This window comes from Panthera tigris, chromosome A1 (genome assembly GCF_018350195.1).
Source record: "Panthera tigris isolate Pti1 chromosome A1, P.tigris_Pti1_mat1.1, whole genome shotgun sequence".
NCBI lineage: Eukaryota > Metazoa > Chordata > Mammalia > Carnivora > Felidae > Panthera > Panthera tigris.
The window spans coordinates 123,714,722-123,739,020 of NC_056660.1; the positions used below are offsets into that span (position 1 = coordinate 123,714,722).

Genomic DNA, 24,299 nt, shown 5'->3' on the forward strand with positions numbered 1-24,299 from the left:
CCTAGAAAATAGAGAAGGTAAGTGTCCCCATTAATTTGAGGAGACTGTTCATTTTATGAGGTAATCAGTATCCCCTTGATTTCAAAAGTAAATGAACACACCACCAAAAAGAACCACTATCACTCATGAAGCATAAATGCAAAAATTAACATACTGAATCCAGACAGTCTAAGAAATGCAAGGACAGTTTAACATGTGGAAAAAAAACCAATGAATAAAATTCACCATATACATGTAGGAAAGAGAAAAATCGTATGATCATCTCAACAGATGACAAAAAAGCATCTGACAAAATTGACCCAATCATGACAAAAACTCTCAGGAAAAAAATATAAGAGAACTTCCTCAACTTAAAATCAACATCACATGCAATGGTCAGAGATTGAATGCTTTCTCCCTTAAAACTGGGAATAATGCAAAGTTACTACTTAACCAGTAGAGTAAGAAAAATAACTGAAAGGATAAACATCAGAATAACCATCTTTACTAAGCAGTATGACTATGTATGTGGAAAATGCTTAGGGACCCAAAAAGATACTAGAGTAAATGAACTTACCAAGGTCTTAGTATACAAGGTCATTATATTAAAACAAAATTAATTGCATTTCTATTTCTAGCAATGAACAATTAGAAAATAAAAATTTCTAAAAATGCCATTTACAATTGTATAAAAAACATTTAGGAATAAATTTAACATAGTACAAGGACTACCCACTGAAAACCGTATAACAGTGCAAAAGAAAAAGAAAACCTAGACAAAGAGAAATTAACAAGGGTGACTGGGTGGCTCAGCTGGTTAAGCATCATCTGACTTTTGATTTCAGCTCAGGTCATGATTTCGGAGTTGTGAGTTTGAGCCCTACACAGGGCTCCATGCTGACAGGATGGAGCCTGCTTAAGATTCTCTCTCCCTCTTTCGGCCCCTTCCCCCCTCAAAATAAATAAATAAACTTAAAAACAAAAGAGATTAACATGTTCATGGACTGACCCATGTGACATAAATGTTGTGAACTCATGTTCAGATTGTATTTTTTGCCCTAATTTTATAGAGTCGATAAAATCTCAATTAGCACCGTACTCAGTTTTTTAAAAAAAGACTTTCCTTTTCATATAAATAATATCAGCTTACCAAATAACCTAGTCAAAATAATTTTGAAAAACAACTTATTAAAAGAATTCTAACTGCTCTCAAAACTTACAGAGCTATAAAAATCAAGACTGTGTGGTACTGGCATGAATAGACATATAGAACAGAATTGAGAGTCCACAAATAAATCCAGACTTACATGGACAATTGATTTTGACAAAGATATCTAGGCAATACAATGGGAAAAAAGTTATTTTCAGTAAATAATGCTCGAACAACTAGTTATCTATGGAAAAAAAATTCCCTGACCTCACACCATGCACAAAAATTAATTCTGAATAGATCATAGACATAGAGCTACAATGATTAAGTTACAGAGGAAAATAAAGGAGAACACAATTGTGACAATGACTTAGGCAAGAATCACAAACTGATAACATGCACCTCATCAAAATTAAAAACGTGCATTTTCTAAAGTCACAGTGAAGAAAACGAGAAGCCAAAGCCACAAGACCAGACTTTCCACAACATATTTGACAAAAATTTTGTCACAGAATATATAAAGAACTCTTACAGCTCAATATTACAGCAAACAACTCAATTTAAAAACGGGCAAAAGATTTCAGAAGATCTATCACAAAAGAATATAGATAAATGGCACATGGAAGGATCCATTACTACTTACTAGGGAAATAGAAATTAAAACCACAGTGAGATAAAATTACACACTGATAACAAGGGGCTAAAATAAAAACCCTGACAGTGCCAAGTAACAGTGCCATGTAACAACTGGAACTCTCACGGAGCTGGGGAGAATACATGATGGTACACCTGCTTTGAAAAACAGTTTCTTATGAAGTTATATATGTGCTTCCTATGTTACCCAGCAATACCAATACTAGGTATGTACTTACACAAGATAAATGATAACATATACCTACACAAAGATCTGTAGATGAATGTTCATGGCAACATTATTCATAATAGCCCCAAATTAAAGACACAACCTGAATTTCCATAACAGATGAACAAATTTTGATGTATCTACACTGCAGACTACTATTCAATAAATAGAAAAATATTAGTATATGCAACATGGATGAGTCTCAAAAACATGCTAAATGAAAGACATCCTATAAAAAGACTACATATTACCTATTTATATGAAATCTCAGAAAAGGCAAAACTACAGTCACAGAAAGCATATCAGTGATTACCTTGGGGCCAGGGGTTGAGGGAGAGGAGAGACGATAAAATAGAATGAGGAAACTTTTTAGGGTAATAGAAATAGTATCTAACTTGATCGTGGTGGTAGTTATATATCCGTATACAGCTATTAAAATTCATCAAACCATACACTTAAAATGAATGAATTTCACTGCATGTAAATTATAGCTCAATAAACCTGGAGGGAAGAACTGCAAAAACACAAATAGGGGTACTTACAGGTCTCGCTTATTAAAGCAGAACAATACTCCCAAAAGGGTTGTCAATAGAAATGCTAGGCAAACAGGAACAACTATGGCTTCAATTTCTCCTTGAGCTAAAAATCAGGGGTAAGAAGTAAAATAAATGTCAACTCATGTGCTAAGAGAAATAAGGAAACTTCCCAACCAAATGGCTGTTGAAAAGATGAAATACCATCCCGTTTTTATAGCCTTTTCAAACTTAAAGATTGTTTTCTGCCACCCCTGCGCCCCTTGGTAAATCATATCCTAGCTGCTTATACCTGACACAGTAACCTGGCCACAGAGAAAGCATAAACTCTATGTTGGTTAGGGGAATAAAATGACTAGTTCAGTTTTCTGGACAGATAATCTATCCAATAAGTTAGAAGTTTCAAACCTAACCATTTATTACATTTATGATCTGCACCCAGCAGAATCTTAACAAATGCTTATCTTTGAGATCTGTGAGTGCTGGGCACAAGTGGAAATATGGAATCCTGTATAAGGAATAAAAACAAAAGGTTCAAGCAAAATTTTTAATTTTCAAAAAGATGGCATATCTGGTATACAGCTAAGAATTTGTAAGAATCTTAAGTACAAGGAGTGGCAGAAATAGGAATATTATCACCTAAAATCAACAAGCCTAAGATTTCTAGATAATTCCCAACCTGCATTTAAAAGAGGGCTTACTTGAGCAAATGAATCACTAATTGGACAGTTTATATTGGAGATATTTTTTAATGACTTACCTTATGGCTGTCTCTACTTTAACTCCTCCAGCCTCCTTATAAGTAGAAGTAGTCTTTTATGGGAAAAATTTATAAAAGTAATACTGCAGTCATATACTATTTACTCAGTCTAATCTTTGCACCGCATATATCCCTTTACAAGTAACTTTATATTCTACAAAGCCTAACAGAAATCAGTAAATCAGATCAATGCTCGGAAATAAACTGGAGGCTGGCAAATATTCACTCTTGAACACTGAGGTTTTCATATAGGTGCCAAATCAAATTCAGGAAGACCCTGTTATTACTGTTGCCAAACTTACTATGTTTTCAAGTCTTGGGCCTTTGCTTATCTGTCCTAAGATGCCTTCTTCTTCCTTTTTATCCACATCCTAACTTTTGGGGACTCAAGTACTGACTCCTCTATATAATCTATGAAGATGAAATGCCCCCTATAAATTATCTCTAAATTCCTACTCTATTTACTGTCTACATGGCCCAAATGCCTTTCCATTTAATTACTTTACTTATGTTGTATTTCTTCAAATAAAGTCCTTTGGGAGCAAGGCCCATGCCATATGAAGAAGCCATAATATGTCCATAAAACAATAAACAGATCAGTGAAAAAAGCAGATGATTAAGTAATCCTAACAAGTATGATCTAATTTGGGGGGGAAAATGTATGTATAGAAAATAATAGAAGGATATACAAATGTGTTAAGAGATTATTCTGGATGAGGGATTAGGAGTGGTTTTTCTTCTGCTCTGTACTGTATAGTCTAAAGGCCTATATAGTACACAATCTACTTTTATAATGAATATCACTTTCATTAGTTGAATATTTTAAAGGTTTATTTTTTTCTAAAGATCAATTTCAAGTATTACTTGTTAGATATTTATTTTACTAACATGTCACCACAAAATCTTATTCCAAAAACTATATTCATTTTTGGCAATCACAGCAAAGTTCAGGATCTTTTATCTATTTTAGGTAGTCACTCATTCATTTTCTCATTCACCCATCATTCAATAGCAAGGAATATAGCTTACTATTTAGCATTCACTGTGTTGGTACCTGGGGGTGGGGGTTACAAATAAATGATAAAATAAGGTAATTTCTATTATGATTCAAAATGTAGGAAGAACAAGAAAGAATGCAGCTTAAGACTGCTTTAGGGAGGTTAGAGGAACTAGAAAAAGTGAGGACTTAATGTAGGGCTACACACTGGGAAAAGATGGAGAAAATAATGAGAAGCATATGACCAAAGAAAGAGATTACAAAAGGGCATGCAAAAGCAGTAATTAGAAGGCATGATCAATAGGATTTTACACTTGGCTCATGTAAGCAAAAAAGACTCATGAAAACAAAAAATTTATCACATCCTTATCTAAATTTGTGGCTTTCGCAAAGAGTTGGACAGCTGTGGCAGGGAACAAAGAGAAATGTATTTGGGAAAAAGGATGACTGAAGTCACGGACAGAGAGTTTAAATAGGCAGATAAAATACAGGGCTGAGAAGAGTGATATGGAAAATACAAACCATTTTTTAAAAAAGTAAAAAAGAGAGAAAAAGAGATCAAGAAGGAAGTACGAGAAAGGGAGAAGACTCAGGAGAGTGTTGTTACTACACACACACACACACACACACACACACACACACACACACACACACGTGAGAAGAACCAATGGAAGAGGCAGTTTCAAGGATGGAGAAGCCGAGTCAAATGCTGAGAAGTATAAAAATAAGGAGACTAAAAAGCATGTACTGGATATGATAACTAAGAGGCCTTCCCTGAGTGACATTAGGGAGGTTTCAGTGGATTGGTGGGTTGGAAGCCTGATTTCAGTGGGTTAAAGACTAAGCTGGAGGAAGGGAAGTGGAGCTCGAGAGGGTGAACTAGTCTTTCCAATAGCCTGCCTACAAAAGAAGGAGTAAGACAAGAAGGTAAGAGACCACATTTGACTTTTGCCAGTGAAAAGATGAACCCATTTAGAAAGATACACAAATTCTTTTGGCATTTATAGAGTACAGACGAAATCAGTCAGAAGCAGTTAATAACAGAGCTGAGTTTTGATAGTTTAAAGAAACAATCCAAATCAGATAAACAATACCAACAATTCATTTCTATGGATCCAAAGATGCACTTTTAACAAAATTTTAGCTTATTAACTAAGTCCATATTTAGTCTGATTAAAAAAAAGAAGAAGAAAAGAGCAAATGTCATTATTTCTTACCAAACTTCGGTGTAGTAAAAGTGAATTCTGGGCCATCCTTTCCACCTTCGTCTGTGTATGCTGCCATTCGTACCATGTACAAGGTGTCACTGGTCAAAGAGGACAGTGTATATTCTGTGTGGGAGGAATCCACATTCACAGCTGGAAGAAATCAGTAAATGTGCTTTATTTAACTACTCAATGTTTCTGCTTGATTTGGCTTTTGACACTGCAAAAGTATTAAAAAGGAACATATTTTCCAGAAAATAATTTTCTTATCTCTGCCAGAATATTCTTCTATAAGCACAACACAGTATTTCTTTTTTTTTTTTCCCACAGTATTTTTTTAATAGGCATATTCTCAGGTGTCTCTTTTCTGAGAATAATATACTACACTTAAGATGTATAACATAAAAAGGTGAGACAACATTTAAAAGCTTAAGAAAAAAACCAATGATTCTTAATAACTGATAGAGTTTATTACCAGTTTCATTTCCAATGATGGTTCTATAAAATATAGTATAATTTCGGATAAATCCGTTCTGAACATCAACAGGAAGTTGGTCCCACTCTAAGACAGCTTCATTTTTCCCCACTTTTTTTGTCCGAACAGTAGGTCCTTTGGAAGGTGCTAAAACAGAATAAAAGTATTTGATAACTAAAAATTACTATGATTTAGTAAGTCATTAGGATTTACTAAAATTTAATTATATTATTTGAACATTATGAGACATACCCTTATTTTAAAAAGAAAAAAATGTCTTTGTTAATACAAAACAACATATTTCAAAGAAAATGAATTTGGACTTACGAGCTTGTTTAAGATATGCCTTTATAGACTCAGGGCTTCCTGGTCCATCAGTATATACTGGAGTAACTGTTATCAAATAACATTTGCTCTCTGCTAGGTTCCCTAAAGAAAGAATGGGAGAGTAAGCATTTTTCCCCACATAACAAAAAAGTCTACATTCCATTATTAACTTTACATTATAAATTTCATGACTATTGAACTTTCTTTTCTTTTAAAACTACAGCTTTTTAAGCAAGCATTGCCTTTTGTGTACTGGATTCAAGCTTAATTGAATAAAGCTTTTCATTAAAGTAAAAGCTTACTTTTATTGCCAATACAGTAGATTAAAAAATATATTGTTAGTAAAAGTACTTTTTATATTCAGGACTTATAAAACTCTGATCTCAAATTATCATTGGTCTTATAGTTTGACATTGTTTGTACATCTTAACTAATTCTCTGAGAACTGCCTAATGACCAGGGAAAGCATTAATGGCCCTGGTTTGTCAAACCAGGGAAAAAAAGAATTAGTGCCATTTCCCCCAGAAAGTAATATTATTTTTTTTATTTACTATATGAAATTTATTGTCAAATTAGTTTCCATACAACACTCAGTGCTCATCCCAAAAGATGCCCTCTTCGATACCCATCACCTACCCTCCCCTCGCTCCCACCCCCCATCAACCCTCAGTTTGTTCTCAGTTTTTAAGAGTCTCTTATGCTTTGGCTCTCTCCCACTCTAACCTCTTTTTTTTTCTTCCTTCCCCTCCCCCATGGGTTTCTGTTAAGTTTCTCATGATCCACATAAGAGTGAAAACATATGGTATCTGTCTTTTTCTGTCTGGCTTATTTCACTTAGCATCACACTCTCCAGTTCCATCCACGTTGCTACAAAGGGCCATATTTCATTCTTTCTCATTGCCACGTAGTACTCCATTGTGTATATAAACCACAATTTCTTTATCTATTCATCAGTTGATGGACATTTAGGCTAAGAAAGTAATATTAAAAAGCCATCTTGAATACCTCTTTTATTTATAATCTCTCCATATTAAATCTTTTTTATATAGCCACTTTATCTGCCCACAACAGAAAGTAAGGTATGTGTTATACCAAAGTTTATACTTTCAACAAGAACTTTTATTTCCTTAACTTAATTCATAAAGTTGTATATGACAGCTCCTTTGGTTTCTTAAACAGAATAATTTTACTTTTTATTGATGACTCAATATTATCAAGAAGATAAAGAATTTTTAGACTCTGTTGTAATACAGTGATGCTATCAGGACTACTGAGCCACTGGATCTGCCTGTGCAAACTGAAAGTCTCTAGAGATTATGCGAGGCTTTATTAAAAACATTTCTATTGTCCAGTTACTACCAACGTGTCTTCTCTCTAGCTCCACCTTTCTTTTAATTTGATAAGGCTAGTAAACTAGACAACCAAATTTATTAAAACTTTTTTTTTAAGCTTATTTATGTATTTTTGAGAGAGAAAGAAATCAGCGTGAGGTGGGAGGGGCATAGAGAGGGAGAGAGAGAATTCCAAGCAGGCTCTGCACTGTCAGCACAGAGCCCAATGTAGGGCTCAAACTCAGGAAACAGTGAGATCATGACCTGAGCTGAAACCATGAGTCAGACGTTTAACTGAGTGAGCCACCCAAGTGCCCCTATTGTTTTTTTAAATGATAGGTTAATGAGGGCCAAACAGCCTATTTCATAAATAAAGCTCACAAAATTTTATGGCAGATATGTCTTTGCTTAGAGCTTTTCTTTCAGCAATCATATTATTCATAATTGAATTCTAACGGTTATCCTTCTTTACTAAATAAAACACATAAAAGCTGAGTGTTTTGTCTTTAAAGTTGTTCTCTTCAAAGCCACATAAAAAAGTTGTACCTTAAAATGCAGAGCAATCTACCACTTTGGAGCTCTACGGTATCATTAGAACTTCCAGTTAAAAGATGTAAGGAAATCTGAATTCTAGTTCTGCTTCCCCTATTCAACAACTTTAAGAGGTTATTAACACAAGTCATTCATATGCTATAGGAAAATATCTTCTCACTGAAGGATGAGGAAGTTAAATCAGGTAAAGAACCATTCAACTAATTACCAGCAGCGATCAGATTATCTTAGATTTGTCTTTTACTTTACAGTTTTGTTAGTGCTCCTTTGATGATCAAAACACTGAACCATAAATAGAAGATACTATTAACTCTGCTTTGTCCATAAACAGATCCTGTAGTTCATTCCGTGAGATTAAATGTAACTTGATAAAAGTCACACATCGAGAAAACTATATGTAACTTTTAACTATCATAAACTGAAACTCTTCAATAGACCACAATATCTGTAAACCAGACAAAAATATGTAAAAGAAAAATCTGTCTGAAGAGTTACACAAAGGATTTCAACTTAAGTTTTTTCTAGATAGGAATACCTCTTAGAAAGGTGCGATGTACAGTGCCATCTTCTTGTTGCCAGTCTGGGATGCACGGCGATTTATCTGATAATACACACCACTCAAGTATATACTTGTTTACAGATTCATTTGGAGCAGTCCATTCTACCCAAAGCATATTATCTTTGGGAAATGCTTTAAGATCCGTGACCGGGCGAGTAGCTTTAAAACAAAATTTGAAAACTGGTATGATAAATGAACATTAAAAAATTTCAAATTTTGATGTTTTACATTTCCAAACTTGCTATCAGTTTTTGTAGTATATAATATTAATATGTATTTTCATTAACAAAAACACTTTATTATAATTTACAAATAGACAGTAAATTTATTTTGAAACTAAAATTCTTCCTTTCCCCAAATTCTTCAAATGTTTTGTGTATGTAAATGGAAATATTTTCTTCTTTGAAAGCCATAAACAATATATTTAAGTCATATTCATATATGGCTCCCAAAGCTTTTAAATAATATTTAAGAAAACCAGGTAATTAGAAAATGAGCAAACAAATAAGTAGTTTACTTCAAAGTTTAAGTGAGCCACATAATAATGGAATGAATTATTTCATTGCTGACTGATTTCTAAAACTATTATAATCGATACTGAAGAGGCAGTCTTAGAATAATTATGTATTAGGTATTAGAATATGTATTATGTATATGTATTATGAACCACTTTTCCCATCTCACAGATACAAACCTTGAAAGTTATAGGCAGGGATAGTTAAAACAGCTGCATCTGATTTGCCAACCAGATTTCTTGCTGTCAGAGTTGCTATGTAACGATCATTTGTGAGGTTTACTGTCCATTTTGTGTCATTCACTGTATAATTCTGTAAACGTGATTTCCATCTTATGAGAGTCACTTCATAATCCAAAATTTTTCCATTGGCTTCAAAAGGAGGCAACGTCTATAATAAAATAATTTTTAAAATGTATTTAACAAATCTTTAATCATTTTTTTTCATGTTCACAAATTCTGCTGTTACGTCAAGCCTCCATGTTAAACTGAAAGGCACTGGCAACCTCATTTTCAACTCACAACCTTAAGTAAAACTACTATATAGTGAATGAAGAGTAAACACATGACTTTGACTAACAGGGAAAGTAAAGTAGCACCATTTTGTTAGCTTTTAGTTCTGTAAACTATTGTGCCCTGTGACTATCTGGCCCTAAATCATCTTATGCTGGAGTACTTTTCTCTCTACCATTTCTTAGTATGGTACACCTTAACACTTATGGACTTGACAGTCATTGTGTAATTCCTATTATTGGCATACAGTTTGATTACCCAAAACCTTTATTAACTATTTTCTATGAGGCACTCAGGAAAGTTCAAGGACAGACAGGATCCTTCTTACAAACTTTCATATAACTGTGAAGTATCTGTGAACTGCAGTTCATGATCCTTTTATGTAGTATATATAAAACTCTGTTTCTATTAAACGCTTTGCTGATATTAAGATGAATAAAAATGTAAGTAAAAAAATTACACTCATAATGCCATAAAAATGTACTATGTAAGCAATAAAAGAATATAAACATGCATTTTTTTTCTTTACCTTCCATATGAGTTGCACAGATCTATAGCTGTGAGTATGGGATGGCTCTATCTTATACCAGAAACTTGGTGCCTTGGATGGTCCTAAAGAAATGATATAAACTTTTTAAAATAAAAGTTTTTATCATAGCAGTAAAATATAATCCTGGAAATTATTCTCTTACTTTGTTCTTATTCTTGCCATTCAATCACATGATGTATCTTTTTTTTTTACATGTTTATGTATTTTGAGAGAGAGGAGAGAGACAAAGGGAGAATGGGGGAGGGGCAGAGAGAGTGGGAGAGAAAATCCCAAGCAGGTCCTGTGTGGTTAGCATGGAGCCGGATGAAGGGCTTGAACCCATGAACCGTGAGATCACGACCTGAGCTGAAATCAAGAGTCAGAAGCTCAACCAACAGCTCCACCCAGGAACCCCTAAGCTAGCATTTTTCCCATTGCAGCACACCATGCCTGGGTCTTCCTTTATAGAGGAAGATAGCTTGATGATATAGATTAGAATGCTTTTTTTATCTTAAAATTGTAAAGCTACAAATATATCCTAAGGTATACCAAAAATGCATCACCATTTCTTACTGCTAAAAATTAAACCGAAAAACCATATTTAAATATACACTTAAAACCCCTAAATGTGGGGCACCTGGGTGCCTCAGTCGGTTGAGACTCTGACTTCGACTCAGATCATGGGTTTAAGCCTCATGCTGGGCTTTTCATAGACAGCACAAGTCTTTGGATTCTTTGTCTCCCTCTCTGCACCCTCCCCCCACCAATCACATTCTCTCCCTCTCTCTCTCTCAAAAATAAATACACATTAAGAAAAAAAAACCCTAAATGTACATATATGAGAATACAAAAAATAATAAATTGAATAAATATGGGTTAAGTTTATTATCTTACGGTGGGATGACTGTTAACAGAGTATAATAAAAATGAATTCATAGTACTGTTGTGATAATCACCAAACATGTGAAAAATGAAAAAGCACTTTACAGGATCAGGACGCCTGGGTGGCTCGTCGTTTGAGCACCTGATTCTTGATTTCGGCTCAGGTCATGATCTCACGGGTTCACGAGATCAAGTCCAACGTCTGGCTCTGTGCTAACAGTACGGAGGCTGCTGGGATTCTCTCCCTTCCTCTCTCACTATCCCTCCCCTGCTTATATGTGCATGTGTGTGCTCTACCTCAAAATAAATAAATAAACTTATAAAACCAAATATCAAATGCTAGTAATTAGGTTTTCAAAATTCCTATAGGATCAACTGATTTTTCAAAAAAGGATCTGAATAACATCTAAACTGTGATGTGCTCATTATAAAGAGATAATTACAGAGGACAAAACAAAGAGGAAAGGCAGACAAGGGAGGCTGGGGAAAAGAGTGCCAGTATAAGGGGTTCAAATAGATACACACGCATAAGCATACAAGAAATTATAAAAAAAAATGTTATAGGCCAGAAAGATTTCCTAACATGAAAAGAACCTGGAGGCATCATTCATTAAGTTGAAGAAATGCTTATCTAAATGGCTCATAATTTTCTGGGTATCTCTTTGATTTGACAAAGGTTATGTACCATCTCCCCAGAAAATGCACACAGGCACTAACTACAATAATCTGTCCACATTTTAAAGTAGTTCAGCAACCCCTGCCCCCCAAACTGACCCAACCAGCTTTCAAGACCTCTATGATGCCAGTTTAAGAATTCCTGGGGGCACCTGGGTGGCTCAGTTGGTTAAGTATCTGACTCTCAGTTTCGGTTCAGGTAATGATCTCACAGTTTTGTGAGTTTGGGCCCCACATTGGGCTCTGTGCTGACAGTGTGGAGTCTGCTTGGGATTCTCTCTCTGCCTCTCCCCCACTTGCGCTCTGTCTAAATAAATAAATAAACTTAAATTAAAAAAAAAAAAAAAGAATTCCCAGCCAAGACAAAGGAATCTGGTTGAGGACCCAACTCAGGACCCAATTCAGCAACAGCAGGATTGCTTTCTTTCATGTCATTTATGAGAATAAGAGAAAATTCTTAGTGGAGAGGGGTAGTTTACTATTCTGCCTTTTGAGATTGTCACTTCACCTATCTAAACTGCTAGTAGAGCTGGAAGTGAAGGGATATATGTGGTACAGAAGGTTTTAAAGCCATAGTTGTTGCTATTGACATCTAAAGGGTGAAACTAGAATGAAAAATGTTCAGAAAGAAAAATCTCTATGCCACAGGACTACTTCTTGACTGCTATACAATAAATTAGTAATGTTAGGTGTTTTGGGGAGGGAATCTTACCTTATAACATACACCCTTTTATAACTTTTGGATTGTGCACTGTATGCCCTATATGATCGTGGAGAGGAAAAAGGGAAAATGATAATAAACTAACCAACCTAAACTTTAGGATCCTTTTCTAGGGGTTTATTAAGTGATGGAAGGGAAAAAAATGAATAAAAATATAGTACAAATATATTTCTGATAGTGAGAGTCTATGGTATATTTTGTTAACGTTATTTTAATGACTCAGGATATGATTCTCTAGTTAGGGATACTGTGAAACATTCCCTTTTAATAAAATGTTCTGGATTTAACTGTTATGTCAATGGTTTTCTCATTACCATGGAAAAAAAAATTCCATGGTAATCTTCTTTCATTAGTAATCAAATAGAGTTATACAATCAATAATGCACATTTTATATCTTTAGGTCCTTAAAAATAAAAGTGTAAAATATAAGTTTGAACAGAATGATCACAAAGTAAGAAGCAATGAGGTTTATACTATTAAGACCTGACACAAGTCATAGCCATAATTCCAAACCTTTACTTCTTCATGGATCTTAATTACTTACTGTCTTCATATGTGATCCCACTGGCTTCTTCACTCCAGTCACTCCAGAATCCTTTACCATCTTCCTTCATACAACGAATCCTAAACACATATTCTGTGAAAGGCTTAAGGTCCTGGACAGTGAAAGAAGTTCTACTGGATGCTGTATCTTCAGGAGGAATCTAAAATCAAAGCAAACCAACCAACAAAAAAACCCCATGGAATTTATTATAAGTGTCCTAAATTCCATTAAGATCTTAGAAATTGATTTAATAAAAGAGAACTAACAAACAAACGCTGAAAAGAAATAAATGCAAGTCAAAAAGCAGTCAGAGTCAGTAAGTTAACAGATTTGGGAAGTATGGAACTATCTATTATTAATCCTTCCTTCCTTTTCTTGATTTTTATATCTTCCTTCCATGAAGCCTGTAACACATAGGATCTCAGCAGGAAAGAGATGGCGTATTCCAATTAGACTTTAATTCAAGAAGGGTTTACTAAAGGAAATATGGGTAGAGTGTAGGGAAAACTTAGGCAGTGGTCAGTACTCTGGGGCTTGTCGCTGTTACCACCCCTAGCCCCAAAGGGACGAGGGGAAGTAGCAGAAACTGGGAGAGGAGGGTGAGACAGGGTTAACTTGACAGGACCAGTGACCTTAGGCTGAGAGACAGCAGCTCCAGGGAAGAAGCAGGGAAAATAAATATGCTCACTTCACTTCACTTCTCTCCTCTCTTGTGCTAGGCCCTCTTCCCCCTCCTCCCATTAATCACATTCACTAGGAAACCAGAGACAATGTGAACCCACAGATGAAATTCATACAGGTCAGCATTCCAAGACAAAGAGTAGGGTAGAGAAGAACAGAGTGTAACTCTGGATAGGCAAAATGAAGCCCAATCAAGAAAAATAAAAACTATCATTGCATATAAACTTGGTTTTCAGGAAACGAGAGAATAAAGATAAATGATTCTTTCTACTACTATGGGATTCCAATATTGAATACAAAAATAGGGGCCTTTTTTTCTATCAGTGAATTAAGATTCTATGTTATTAAAAATATTTTGAAGTTTAGGTATGTATCCTCTCTGTACAACATGAAGCATTAATCCATTTTTGTTTGTTGCTTTTTCTGGTTTTATTTTGAGCCCTTTAAGTGGAATGGAGAGCAGAAGTAGTAAGGTCATGGGCTCAAATCCCTTATGAACTCATTACTGCAATAAGAGAAAGCAAAAGCATACTGTTAGTGATAAATGAAATTACAACAAAGAATATTATGGGGAACACAAAGCTATGGTGACAGACATCCTTTTAAAAAGTTCTTTTTGGTGATAGCATCATCTCTGGGTACACTATTCTTTTCCTTTTCAGGCTTAGAAGTTCCCCAATAATTCCTTCCTCTACTAAGAGGTTGACAAGCTTTCTAAAAAGGACTAGATAGTAAATATTTTAGGTTGTGGGCCAGATATTCTCTGTTCCAACTCAACTCGTCCACTGTGGCACAAAGTAGCCAAAGACAATATTAAAAAAAATGAGTGTGGCTTTGTTTATAAGAACAGATGGCAGGATGAAATTGGCCTCCAGATTTAGTTAAACCCTGCTCTCTACCTTTGCTATATAATCTCTTCATATACTCCCCCACTTAATTCTTATTTTTTGTGTTCCTTTCACCTCCCACCAAAAATACTATTTCTTGCCACCCTACATCCCTTCCATACTTCATTTAAAGGCTACTGTACTCAGCAAGACTATATTTTCTATCCAAATGTCTTCCTGTTTGCCCTTGCATGAAATACAGATCAAGAAGAGGTGTGAAACAAAATATTACATATATTCACAACCTTAGTATATTGAAACTTTTAGGTTAGAGGGTTCTAAGACTATCTGCATAAACAGTAACTTGCAAGTTACCTGGCTCCAGGTTGAGGCATCTCTGGTCCTATATTGAATGTTATATTTCAGTCTTATAAAACTCTGAATACTTGAGTTGATCCATGTCAATTTTAAGATACTAGACAGTTCCTCTGAGTTGCTGACTGATAAATTATGTGGTGGATTGGGCTTCACTGAAGAATAAAATAAATCCGAATTTTTATCATTTTTACAACTTCTTATACAGACTCAAAATATACTTCTTATATTTCACTATATTGATTTACTCATACCATATGAACTAATTTTTCTGAAAACAGTACTTATGTCATACTATTATAACGAAGAGAAAACGTTTCTGAAGAAATTTTAGTTTTCTTTGTCAATTTATTATGCTTGTTAAGTTTTTCAGGTTCCAATATCAAAAGACAGATATTTATAGGCAAAGAAAAACACAATAAAAATGGACCCCACATACCATGATTACTATGCTATAAATACTGTTTGGTAACTGCACAAATACCAGCAGATAACATTCAAAATAATAACTGCTATGAGTGCAGTTGGATTATGGATATTTTTCTTTTTCCAAATTATTTTTAATGTTGATAAAATGAATTTGTAAAAGTCACTAAGATAATAAGTGGTTGTTTCTACATTAAAATTGAAAAACTAATTAATAAGCCATTAAATCTAATAAATTCTCAAATTCAGTGTTATAACTACCTTTATCTACAGGATCAAAATTTATATGATCTGATGTAACCTTCCCAAGGGCATTCTCTGCTTCTACCCAGACTTCAATGTTGACAAAATACACAGGAGAATAATCAACAGTGCATGAGGTAGGGGTGTCACGTTTTGTTTTACAATCAGCAAACTTCTCCGTTGCCCTAAATACAAAAATGGAAGAACCGGTCATTAAAAATAGATTTCAAAACATTAGAGTGAAAAATGTTATTTGATGAGACCCAGATTATTACTGCTTAAAATAAATGAAGTAATTATAAGTATGAAATAAATTGTTGATCATTGAAAACAAATTTTCTCTAAAACTTGAGTTTGCTTTATACCTTACAACACAAAATTATTTTCAAATTTTTACTCCACGGACATTACATTTATAATACCATGCTCTATCTTCAGTGACCTTTCTCTAAAAATCTATTTCTTGTAATCTTACTACCGTTTCTTTCCATTTCTGAAACAGGATCCTTACTGTACCTGCGATGTCTTTCTTCAAGCACAGTATGCCTTTTCTAAGCATAATATGTTATGAGGTGACAGGAGGATAGGGATAAGAATTTCTGTCACCCCAGAAAATTCCCTTAGCCTCTTTACAGTCAAACCCAGGCAACCACTTTCTAATTTTTATCACCAAAGTTTAAATGATATTATGATATTTACTCACCTATGTTTAAGTTATACATCAATTAAACACACACACACACACACACACACACACACACACACACACACACTTTTTTTTTAAATAGAAGGGTAAGTGAAATCCAAAACAAAACAGGTAACTTCTATGAATTACTGAGGTATACCTCCAACAGGATACTGTATATTATGTCAATTAAAAAAATTCCTAAAAATCAAAAGCAAAATGAAATACATGAACTATGATGCTGAGTTGGTGCTATAACACAGAGAAAATTATTTTAAGTAACTTTAAGACAGCAATTTAACTATATCCTTAATGAAAGAAAAATAATCTTATAATGCTTAGTATTCCTATTGTTGGTGCTGATACTGGCATTGTTATTCCGCAGCTCTTGTGTTTACTGTGAGTTAAAGCAAATGAATAATTATATTGGTGTTGTTGGAAACTAAGGTTTTCAGCAGCTAAGAAAGGAGATGTAGATGTCAGATGAATGAAATTAAGTAAAAACAGTCCAGATTTTAAATCGGAAACATTGGTATTAGTTCATGATGTATTTTACCTTAAAGACACTTCCCAGTTCTTTCTGCCAAAAAAGCCAAGAAACAACAACCCAGTACCAGTAAATTCCCCTAGCACCCAGACTGTAGTCCCGAAATGGTATTTCCCACTAAATGGAAACATGGCTACTTGGGAAATGGCTGATTCTAGGTCTGAGGCATGACATATGAACTTAGAAAATGAACTTGGAAAATCACATCATATCAGAAATGAAGAAAGCTGTCAAAGACTAATGAGTAAAGTCAAAGGAAGAGCCAACCTGAGGAAGTTCCTCTGAACCAAAATGGGACAATGTGAGTACCAAGAAAAATGGTAATGGACCGAAACACATCAAATATATTTAAATATGAATTCATAATGAAGGGATAAACCATTCATTATTTACCTTTGGAGGATGCTAGGGAACTAAGTCATCATAAAACTAGTTGTAAAGGGAAAAATACCAATATCATTTTCCTTCCAAGAACTGTGTACCTTAGGGTAACCAATGATTGATCAAAGGAAGTTTTGAGTATATCCACTTTAAAAAAAAGATGGAATACCACTATTTTGTACCTCATGTACAAATAATGATCACTGATGATGGCTCAAACCTTTAAGTGAAACACTAACAGGAAGCAACACGATTTAATTCCCAAAACATCCTGCTGAGTCATAAAAACCATTCACAGAAGAGTACACACTGTATGATTACATGACATTCAGAACAAGCAAAAATCTACAGTGAAGAAAATCTGACAGGTAGCTGCCCTGTGGGATGGGGTGAGACAGGGTGGTGGCTAGGACTGACTGGGAAGGAGCATAAGTGAACTTTCTGGGGGTATGATTATGTTTTAAATCTTGATATGAGTTTGAGTTACATAGCTGTATGTAGTAGCCAAAACTCATTGACTAATAATAAAGTATGTATTTTTAAGATGCACATAAATTTTATGAAAACACAAAAGCTATGGGTGACTGTCTAGTTAATTACATTTAATTAATGATGTAAACACTGAAGCGTGTAAGGGTGAAGTATACTAATTTCTGCAACTCACTTTGAAATGCATTAAAAAAGGTGAAAAGAAGGATGCATAGATACACATCTGTGTGATAAAACAAATACAGTAAAATGCTAATTGCAGGATCTAGGTGATGGGTCTGTATAAATGTTCACTACAAAGTTCTTCCAGCTTTGATAAAAACTGCTGTCAAGAACAGTTTGTTTATAATCAATTTTTACTTGTGTCTGCAGAGTGTGTCAGTCATGTCAAAGCCAGGTCTAGTACACAAAACCTGTCTTTGCAAAAAAAAAAAAAAAAGAAAAAGAAAAAAAGAATGGGAAATTTTATAATCAATGGATTGAGCTGACAACACACCTGAAACCACTGTTCAATCTTGGTATCAGAAAAGCAAAAATCCTCAACCAAAACATCTGTTAGATCTAATCAAAGAATTCAGTAAAATTGTAGAATTCAAAATTAAAATACAAAAATCAGTAGCGGTATTTTTACACTTAAAAGAATTTTCTGAAAAAGAAATTTATCCCATTTACAATAGCATCAAAAAAATAAAATAGAAATAAATTTAACTAGGGAGGTGAAAGATCTCTACTCTGAAAACTACAAGATACTAATGAAAGAAATCAAAGAAGACACAATAAGAAAGGTATTCTGTGTTTATGAATTCAAAGAATATTGTTAAAATGTTATCACCACCAAAAGCCATCTGTAGATTCAACGCAATCATTATCAAAATTCCAATGGCTTTTTTCTTTATACAAAAGTAGAGGAAAACACTCCTAAAATTTATGTGGAAACAGAAAAGACTTTGAATAGTCAAAGAAATCGACTTTTTTTTTTTTCAAATAAGTCTCAATTTTAATAAGATCCTCTACATACGCATTTGCTACTGAAAACTGAACTACCACAAAAAGTTTTTATTGTAATTCCAATTTTTGAAAACCAGAAAATCTAGCCTATGCACCCTGCCCTAATTATAATTATGCTCTAGCCAAACCACCCAATGTTCTCTATATATTCCTCCTGTGCAAGTTACTTGGCTTCTAATTTGATGTTAGGTTTTCTTGTTTTGTTTTGTTTTTTTTTTCTTTAAATGTTTTTAGTTTTGAGAGAGAGTGTGTGAGCAGGGGAAGGGGGGACACACACACACACACACACACACACACACACACACACACACACACACAATCCGAAGCAGCTCCCAGCTGCCAGCACAGAGTCCTACTCTACAAAGCTCTAGTCTGATTCCTAACCCAAATGAGCCACCCCGGAGCCCCATGTTAGGTTAACCTATCTTAATGACTTCAGGCTTCTCAAACAGATAAGCAACACTCAAAACCTATTAGTGCTTCCTTGGGTCATATCAAAAAGTGAAACTAAAGTATATTTAAGTCATTCAAATGCAAACTACAGGATTCCTCTCAAATTACAGGTATCAAGGTAGAAAAGACAAGACAGAGCTAATATCATAGATTGTCAAAATCAACTAATTATGCTAACTAATACTTGAGTAGGAAGCCAAGAATACCTGACAGAGAAGACCCTCTTCACAATAAATAGTGCTGGAATAACTGGATATTCACATACAAAAGAATGAAATTATACCCTTATCCTATACCCTTCACAAAAATTAACTCAAAAAATTGAAGACTTAAATGTATGACCTCAAAACATGAAACTCTTAAAAGAAAACACAAGAATAAAGCTGCTTGACATGGATCTTGGAAAAGATTTTTTTGGATACGACACTCAAAGCTCAAGCAAAAATAAAAAATAGGTAGGCGGAACTACATAAACTAAAAATCTTCTGCACAGAAACCATCAACAGAGTGAAAAGACAACCTAAAGAATAGGAAAAAAATATGTGGAAACCACAGATCTGATAAGGGGTTAATATTCTTAATATATAAAGAACTCATCCAACTCAACAGCAAAAAACCAAATAACCCAAATAAAAAATTGACAAAAGAACTGACTAGATTTTTCTCAAAAGATGATAAATGGAAGGGCGGCAGGTACATGAAAAGATGCTCAACATCACTTGTTATGAGAAGAATTTTAATTAAAACCATAATAAGATACCACCACATGCCTATTAGAAGGGCCATCTTCAAAAAGGTAAGAGACAATAAATGCTGGCCTGCATGTGGAGAAACGGGCACTCATATGCACTGTTGGTGAAACTGAAAATTGCTACAGACACTATGAAAAACATTATGTAGGATCCTAAAAAAATTAAAAATAAAACTACCACACATGATCCAGCAATTTCACTTCTGGGAATACATCCAAATGAATAAAAACTGCTAACTTGAAAAGATATCTGCACACCCTGTTCACAGCAGCATTATTTGTAACAGCCAAAGTATGGAAACAACGTACGGGTCCATCAATGGATGAATGGATAAAGAAAGTGTGGTTTATATACACAATGGAATATTATTCAGCCATGAAAAACAAGGATCCCACTGACACATCATTTTCTTTCCTTTATTCACAATGCAACTCAAATTTTAAAGTTTTTTTCTGCATTCAATAAAAGGGAAAAATCAGCAATTTTCAAAAACTTTTGTAACCACAAATAACATATAATTTGCATACTATCCAAGATATTCACAATCTAAATTAGATGACAAATAACAAATCCAAGCAAAAAGTATGGACATGGACATAATAAAAGACTGGTGACTAAAAAATTAATCTTTTCCTTGTTTGCGACAACAGGGATAGACCTTGAAGGCATTATGCTAAGTGACATAAGAGAAAGAAAAATACTTATTATTTCACTTATTTGTGGAATCTAAAACAAACAAACAAAAAGATAAAACTCACCCAAAAAAGAGATCAAATCTGTGGTTACCAAAGGCGGTGGGAGGAGCGAGGGGAAATTGGAGGAAGGTAGTCAAAAGGTACAAACTTCTAGTTTTAAGATACTAAGTACTAGGGATATAATGTACAACATGACCATAGCCAACACTACTGTATGATACACAGGGAAGATGTTGAATAAATCTTATAAGTTACCACAAGGAGAAATTTTTTTTCCTCTTTAAAAAAATTATACCAACATGAAAAGTTGGATGTTAGATAAACCTATTGTGGTAATCATTTCACAGTATATGTAAATCAAACCACCACGCTATGCGCCTTAAACTTACACAGTGATATATATCAATTATTTCACAATAGGAATGGAAAAGATAAAAATGACTGTCAGAAATAGTAGACATAAATTGTCTAACTGCTTATCACTCCAGTTTAAATCAAGATAAAAGGTGGTATGTACCTTTAGGAAAAAAAACAGAGGAAAAGGAGAAAAAGAAACAAACACTATGTGGTGGTTCCTGACTGGAGGTATACACCACCCTTACAAATTACTTTTGGAAAAAAAAAAAAAAAGAAAAAGAAAAAGATACCACACAAAAATCTGATTGTCTAGATGTAACAGCAATTTTTAGGAGGGCACAAAGGAACATGTTAAACAATGTGTAACTGCAACTTTAACAACTGAATTGCAAAGAAGAAGAAAGAAGAGAAAACCAGGTGGAACCTATGGTAAAGACAAACTTATAAAACATTATTAATTTGCAATGCATAGAGATTATTTAGATTGTGATTTGAACACATGTAAAAATATATACATATATTCATGACAGAGCACAGGTGATACAGTCAACGATAATGTCATAGTGTATGACAGATGGTAGCTATGCTTATGGTGAGCACTGCACAAGGTATACAGAATTTGAATCACTATATTGTACAGCTCAAACTATTTTAAAACTGTGTCAACTATACTAAAAAAATATTAAAAAGATGTATATACTTATATATCATGAGACATGATACTAACTGAAAATGCAACGATATACTGAAGTATTTTCAATTCTATTGCAGTATAATAATGGTATGTAGTTATGGGTACTTTAAAAAAAAAGTTTACTCAGTTTTGAGAGACAGAGCGTGAAAGGGGAAAGGGAGAAAGAGAGAGGGAGACACAAATTGGAAGCAGGCTCCAGGCTCTGAGCTGTCAGTGCAGAGCCCAACACGGGGCTCAAACTCATGAACAGTGAGATCATAACCTGAGCTGAAGTTGGCTGCTTAAACTGACTGGGCTACCCAGGTGCCCCAGTAGTTAGGGGTCTTAAAAAAGGGTCCTTATCTTTTAGAGATATGTACTGAAATATTTATGGATGAGATGATATAATGTCTGAGATTTTAAGATAATCTGGGGTGGGATATATATAAGATTGGTCATGAGCTGATCATTACTAGAGCTGGATGATAAACACAATGGGGATTTATTATACTATTCTTTCCACTTTTAAATGTTTCAGATGTTCTAAAATAAAAGCTTAAACAAAATGTCTAAAAATCTGAGACACCTGGGTGGCTCAGTGGGTTAAGTGTCCGACTCCTGACTTTGGCTCAGGTGAGAAGTTCGAGTCTCACATAGGGCTCTATGCTGACAATATAAAGCCTGCTTGGCTCTCCCTCTTTCTCTGCCCCTTCCCTGCTTGTGCTCTCGCTTGCTGACTCTCAAAACAAACAAACAAACAAACAAACAAGCATTAAAATGAAAAAATGTTTAGAATTTTGCATTTAATATTTCTACTTGAAGAAATAAAAACTCCACAAATGACTAATTTACTAAATTTAACATACAAAAAACAAGAACAACTTGCCATTCAGATTTTAAAGTGAAGTTTGTTTCCAGGTATGTTTCCCTTCCAGGATCCCACTGACACATCATTTTCTTTCCTTCATTTACAATGCAACTCAAGTTTTTAGGTTTTTCTGGAGGCACTAATAGGGAAAAATCAGCAAATTTCAAAAAGCTTTTTGACCACAATTAACATACAATTTATATACTACCCAAGATATTTAAAACCTAAATTAGATGATAAATTAACAAACCTAAGCAAAAAGTATAGAAGACTGATGACTAAAAAACTAATCTTTTCTACTTGCACTCATACTTTTTAGATTAAATAATACATATTTTCTATAATAACTGTCATAACTCATATGTTTCAAATTAATTGTCTACACAAAATCAATTTTCATTTATAACTGGATATCAATATTAACTGATTTCTCCATGAAGTTTATTTTAATAATACTGCATATGTTATTAAAGGCATTTAAATGGAAACAAAAATAATTATATTTCTCTTCCTATTACTTTCCAAAACTCTGCTGGAGGAAAAGCAAATCCCAAAATTATGGTTTTGGGTATCCATAAATTTGATAATCCACTCTTGGGTCACACTAAGTTTATTTACTCTGACATAGGGTATTTCTTCACTTTCGCCAGTTAGTTGCTTTATATGTGCATCTTCTCAGCAATTAAGGGATACTGAAAGTTACTATGACTACATTCATAAACTTCAACAATGTTTTGTGGGTCTCATGTCAAAACATTTTTTTAGAAAACTGATGGATACCTGACTTGCATAAAAGAGAAAACTTATGTTACTCTTCAGGCTTTTTGTATATTATTAATGCAAATATAGTTCCGCTTCAAAACTTATTTTTTTAAATTAATTATGTCCAAAAGCCACCAAGCCAACAAACTGCCACATTTCATAAAATCCAACAGACATTACAAATGTAATTCAACAGTCATAACAAAGTCTGAAATAAGGCAAAAACAAAACTTACAGCCTGAAATTATTCTGATTCCATAAACATTCTGATCAATCTGTCCAAATGTACGAATGTTGCAAGTGAGTTGAATATTTAATAAAGATATATCTGTAAATGTGACACTAGATGCTGTTCTGTTTATGATGGTATATTGTTCTTTAGGAACAGTAACATGGTTTGTTTTCCAGAAAATGTAATTAGCATTTACATGAAAATAATCCATGCATTTTTCCTTTAGCACACAAACTGCAGTGAAATTAGAACCAAGTTGTACAACTGGAGATTCAGGTTTGATATGACCACATGGCTCTAGAAGTTCACCTGAAAAGGAACAACAGAAAATATAAAAATGGACTGAATTATTCTGGTACAAAATGGTATTTTATATCAAAGCAGTCCCTCAATATTGAATAAATTATCTCTAAAGACAGGAAAAAAGGAATACACAGTAAAAAAAAAAAAAAAAAAAAAAAAAAAATGGCCAGGATTCAATGCCTAAATTTGTAAAGAAATACACAAATTATAAGGCTAATGAAAAGAAAAATGTATGCAAGCTTCAGCCCTTTTGATAGTTATTCCAACTTTACTTTAGGAAACACAGACTGCCTGCAGCATGATTCAGACTTATTCCACCACCAATCCTGTTCCTTGATTCAGACCCAAGGTCTAAATTAAACCCTCCAGAAAAGAGGCAGTGGTAGGTTCTGCTCTCCAGTCCTGAATGGTGTTGGGCGGGTAGATGGGGGCA

At 34.1% G+C, this 24,299-nt stretch overlaps 1 protein-coding gene across 5 annotated transcripts in view; it reads right to left on the minus strand.

The window, feature by feature from the left end:
* The window catches only part of IL6ST (interleukin 6 cytokine family signal transducer), a 55,358-nt gene that overhangs the window by 6,578 nt on the left and 24,481 nt on the right, over positions 1-24,299 (minus strand). For 4 of the 5 annotated variants that reach the window (XM_007079932.2, XM_007079931.2, XM_007079930.2 and 1 more), the window contains 12 exons: positions 23,567-23,872; positions 22,588-22,708; positions 15,680-15,846; positions 14,993-15,147; positions 13,110-13,269; positions 10,287-10,369; positions 9,425-9,635; positions 8,707-8,889; positions 6,289-6,390; positions 5,962-6,108; positions 5,499-5,639; positions 2,534-2,630 (listed from right to left, as the gene is read on the minus strand). In XM_007079932.2, coding sequence (XP_007079994.1) covers positions 2,534-2,630; positions 5,499-5,639; positions 5,962-6,108; positions 6,289-6,390; positions 8,707-8,889; positions 9,425-9,635; positions 10,287-10,369; positions 13,110-13,269; positions 14,993-15,147; positions 15,680-15,846; positions 22,588-22,708; positions 23,567-23,872 — 1,873 coding nt within the window. Of the gene's footprint in view, positions 1-2,533; positions 2,631-5,498; positions 5,640-5,961; positions 6,109-6,288; positions 6,391-8,706; positions 8,890-9,424; positions 9,636-10,286; positions 10,388-13,105; positions 13,270-14,992; positions 15,148-15,679; positions 15,847-22,587; positions 22,709-23,566; positions 23,873-24,299 lie in introns of those variants that run through there. The other variant, XM_042987003.1, reaches the window with a different exon arrangement.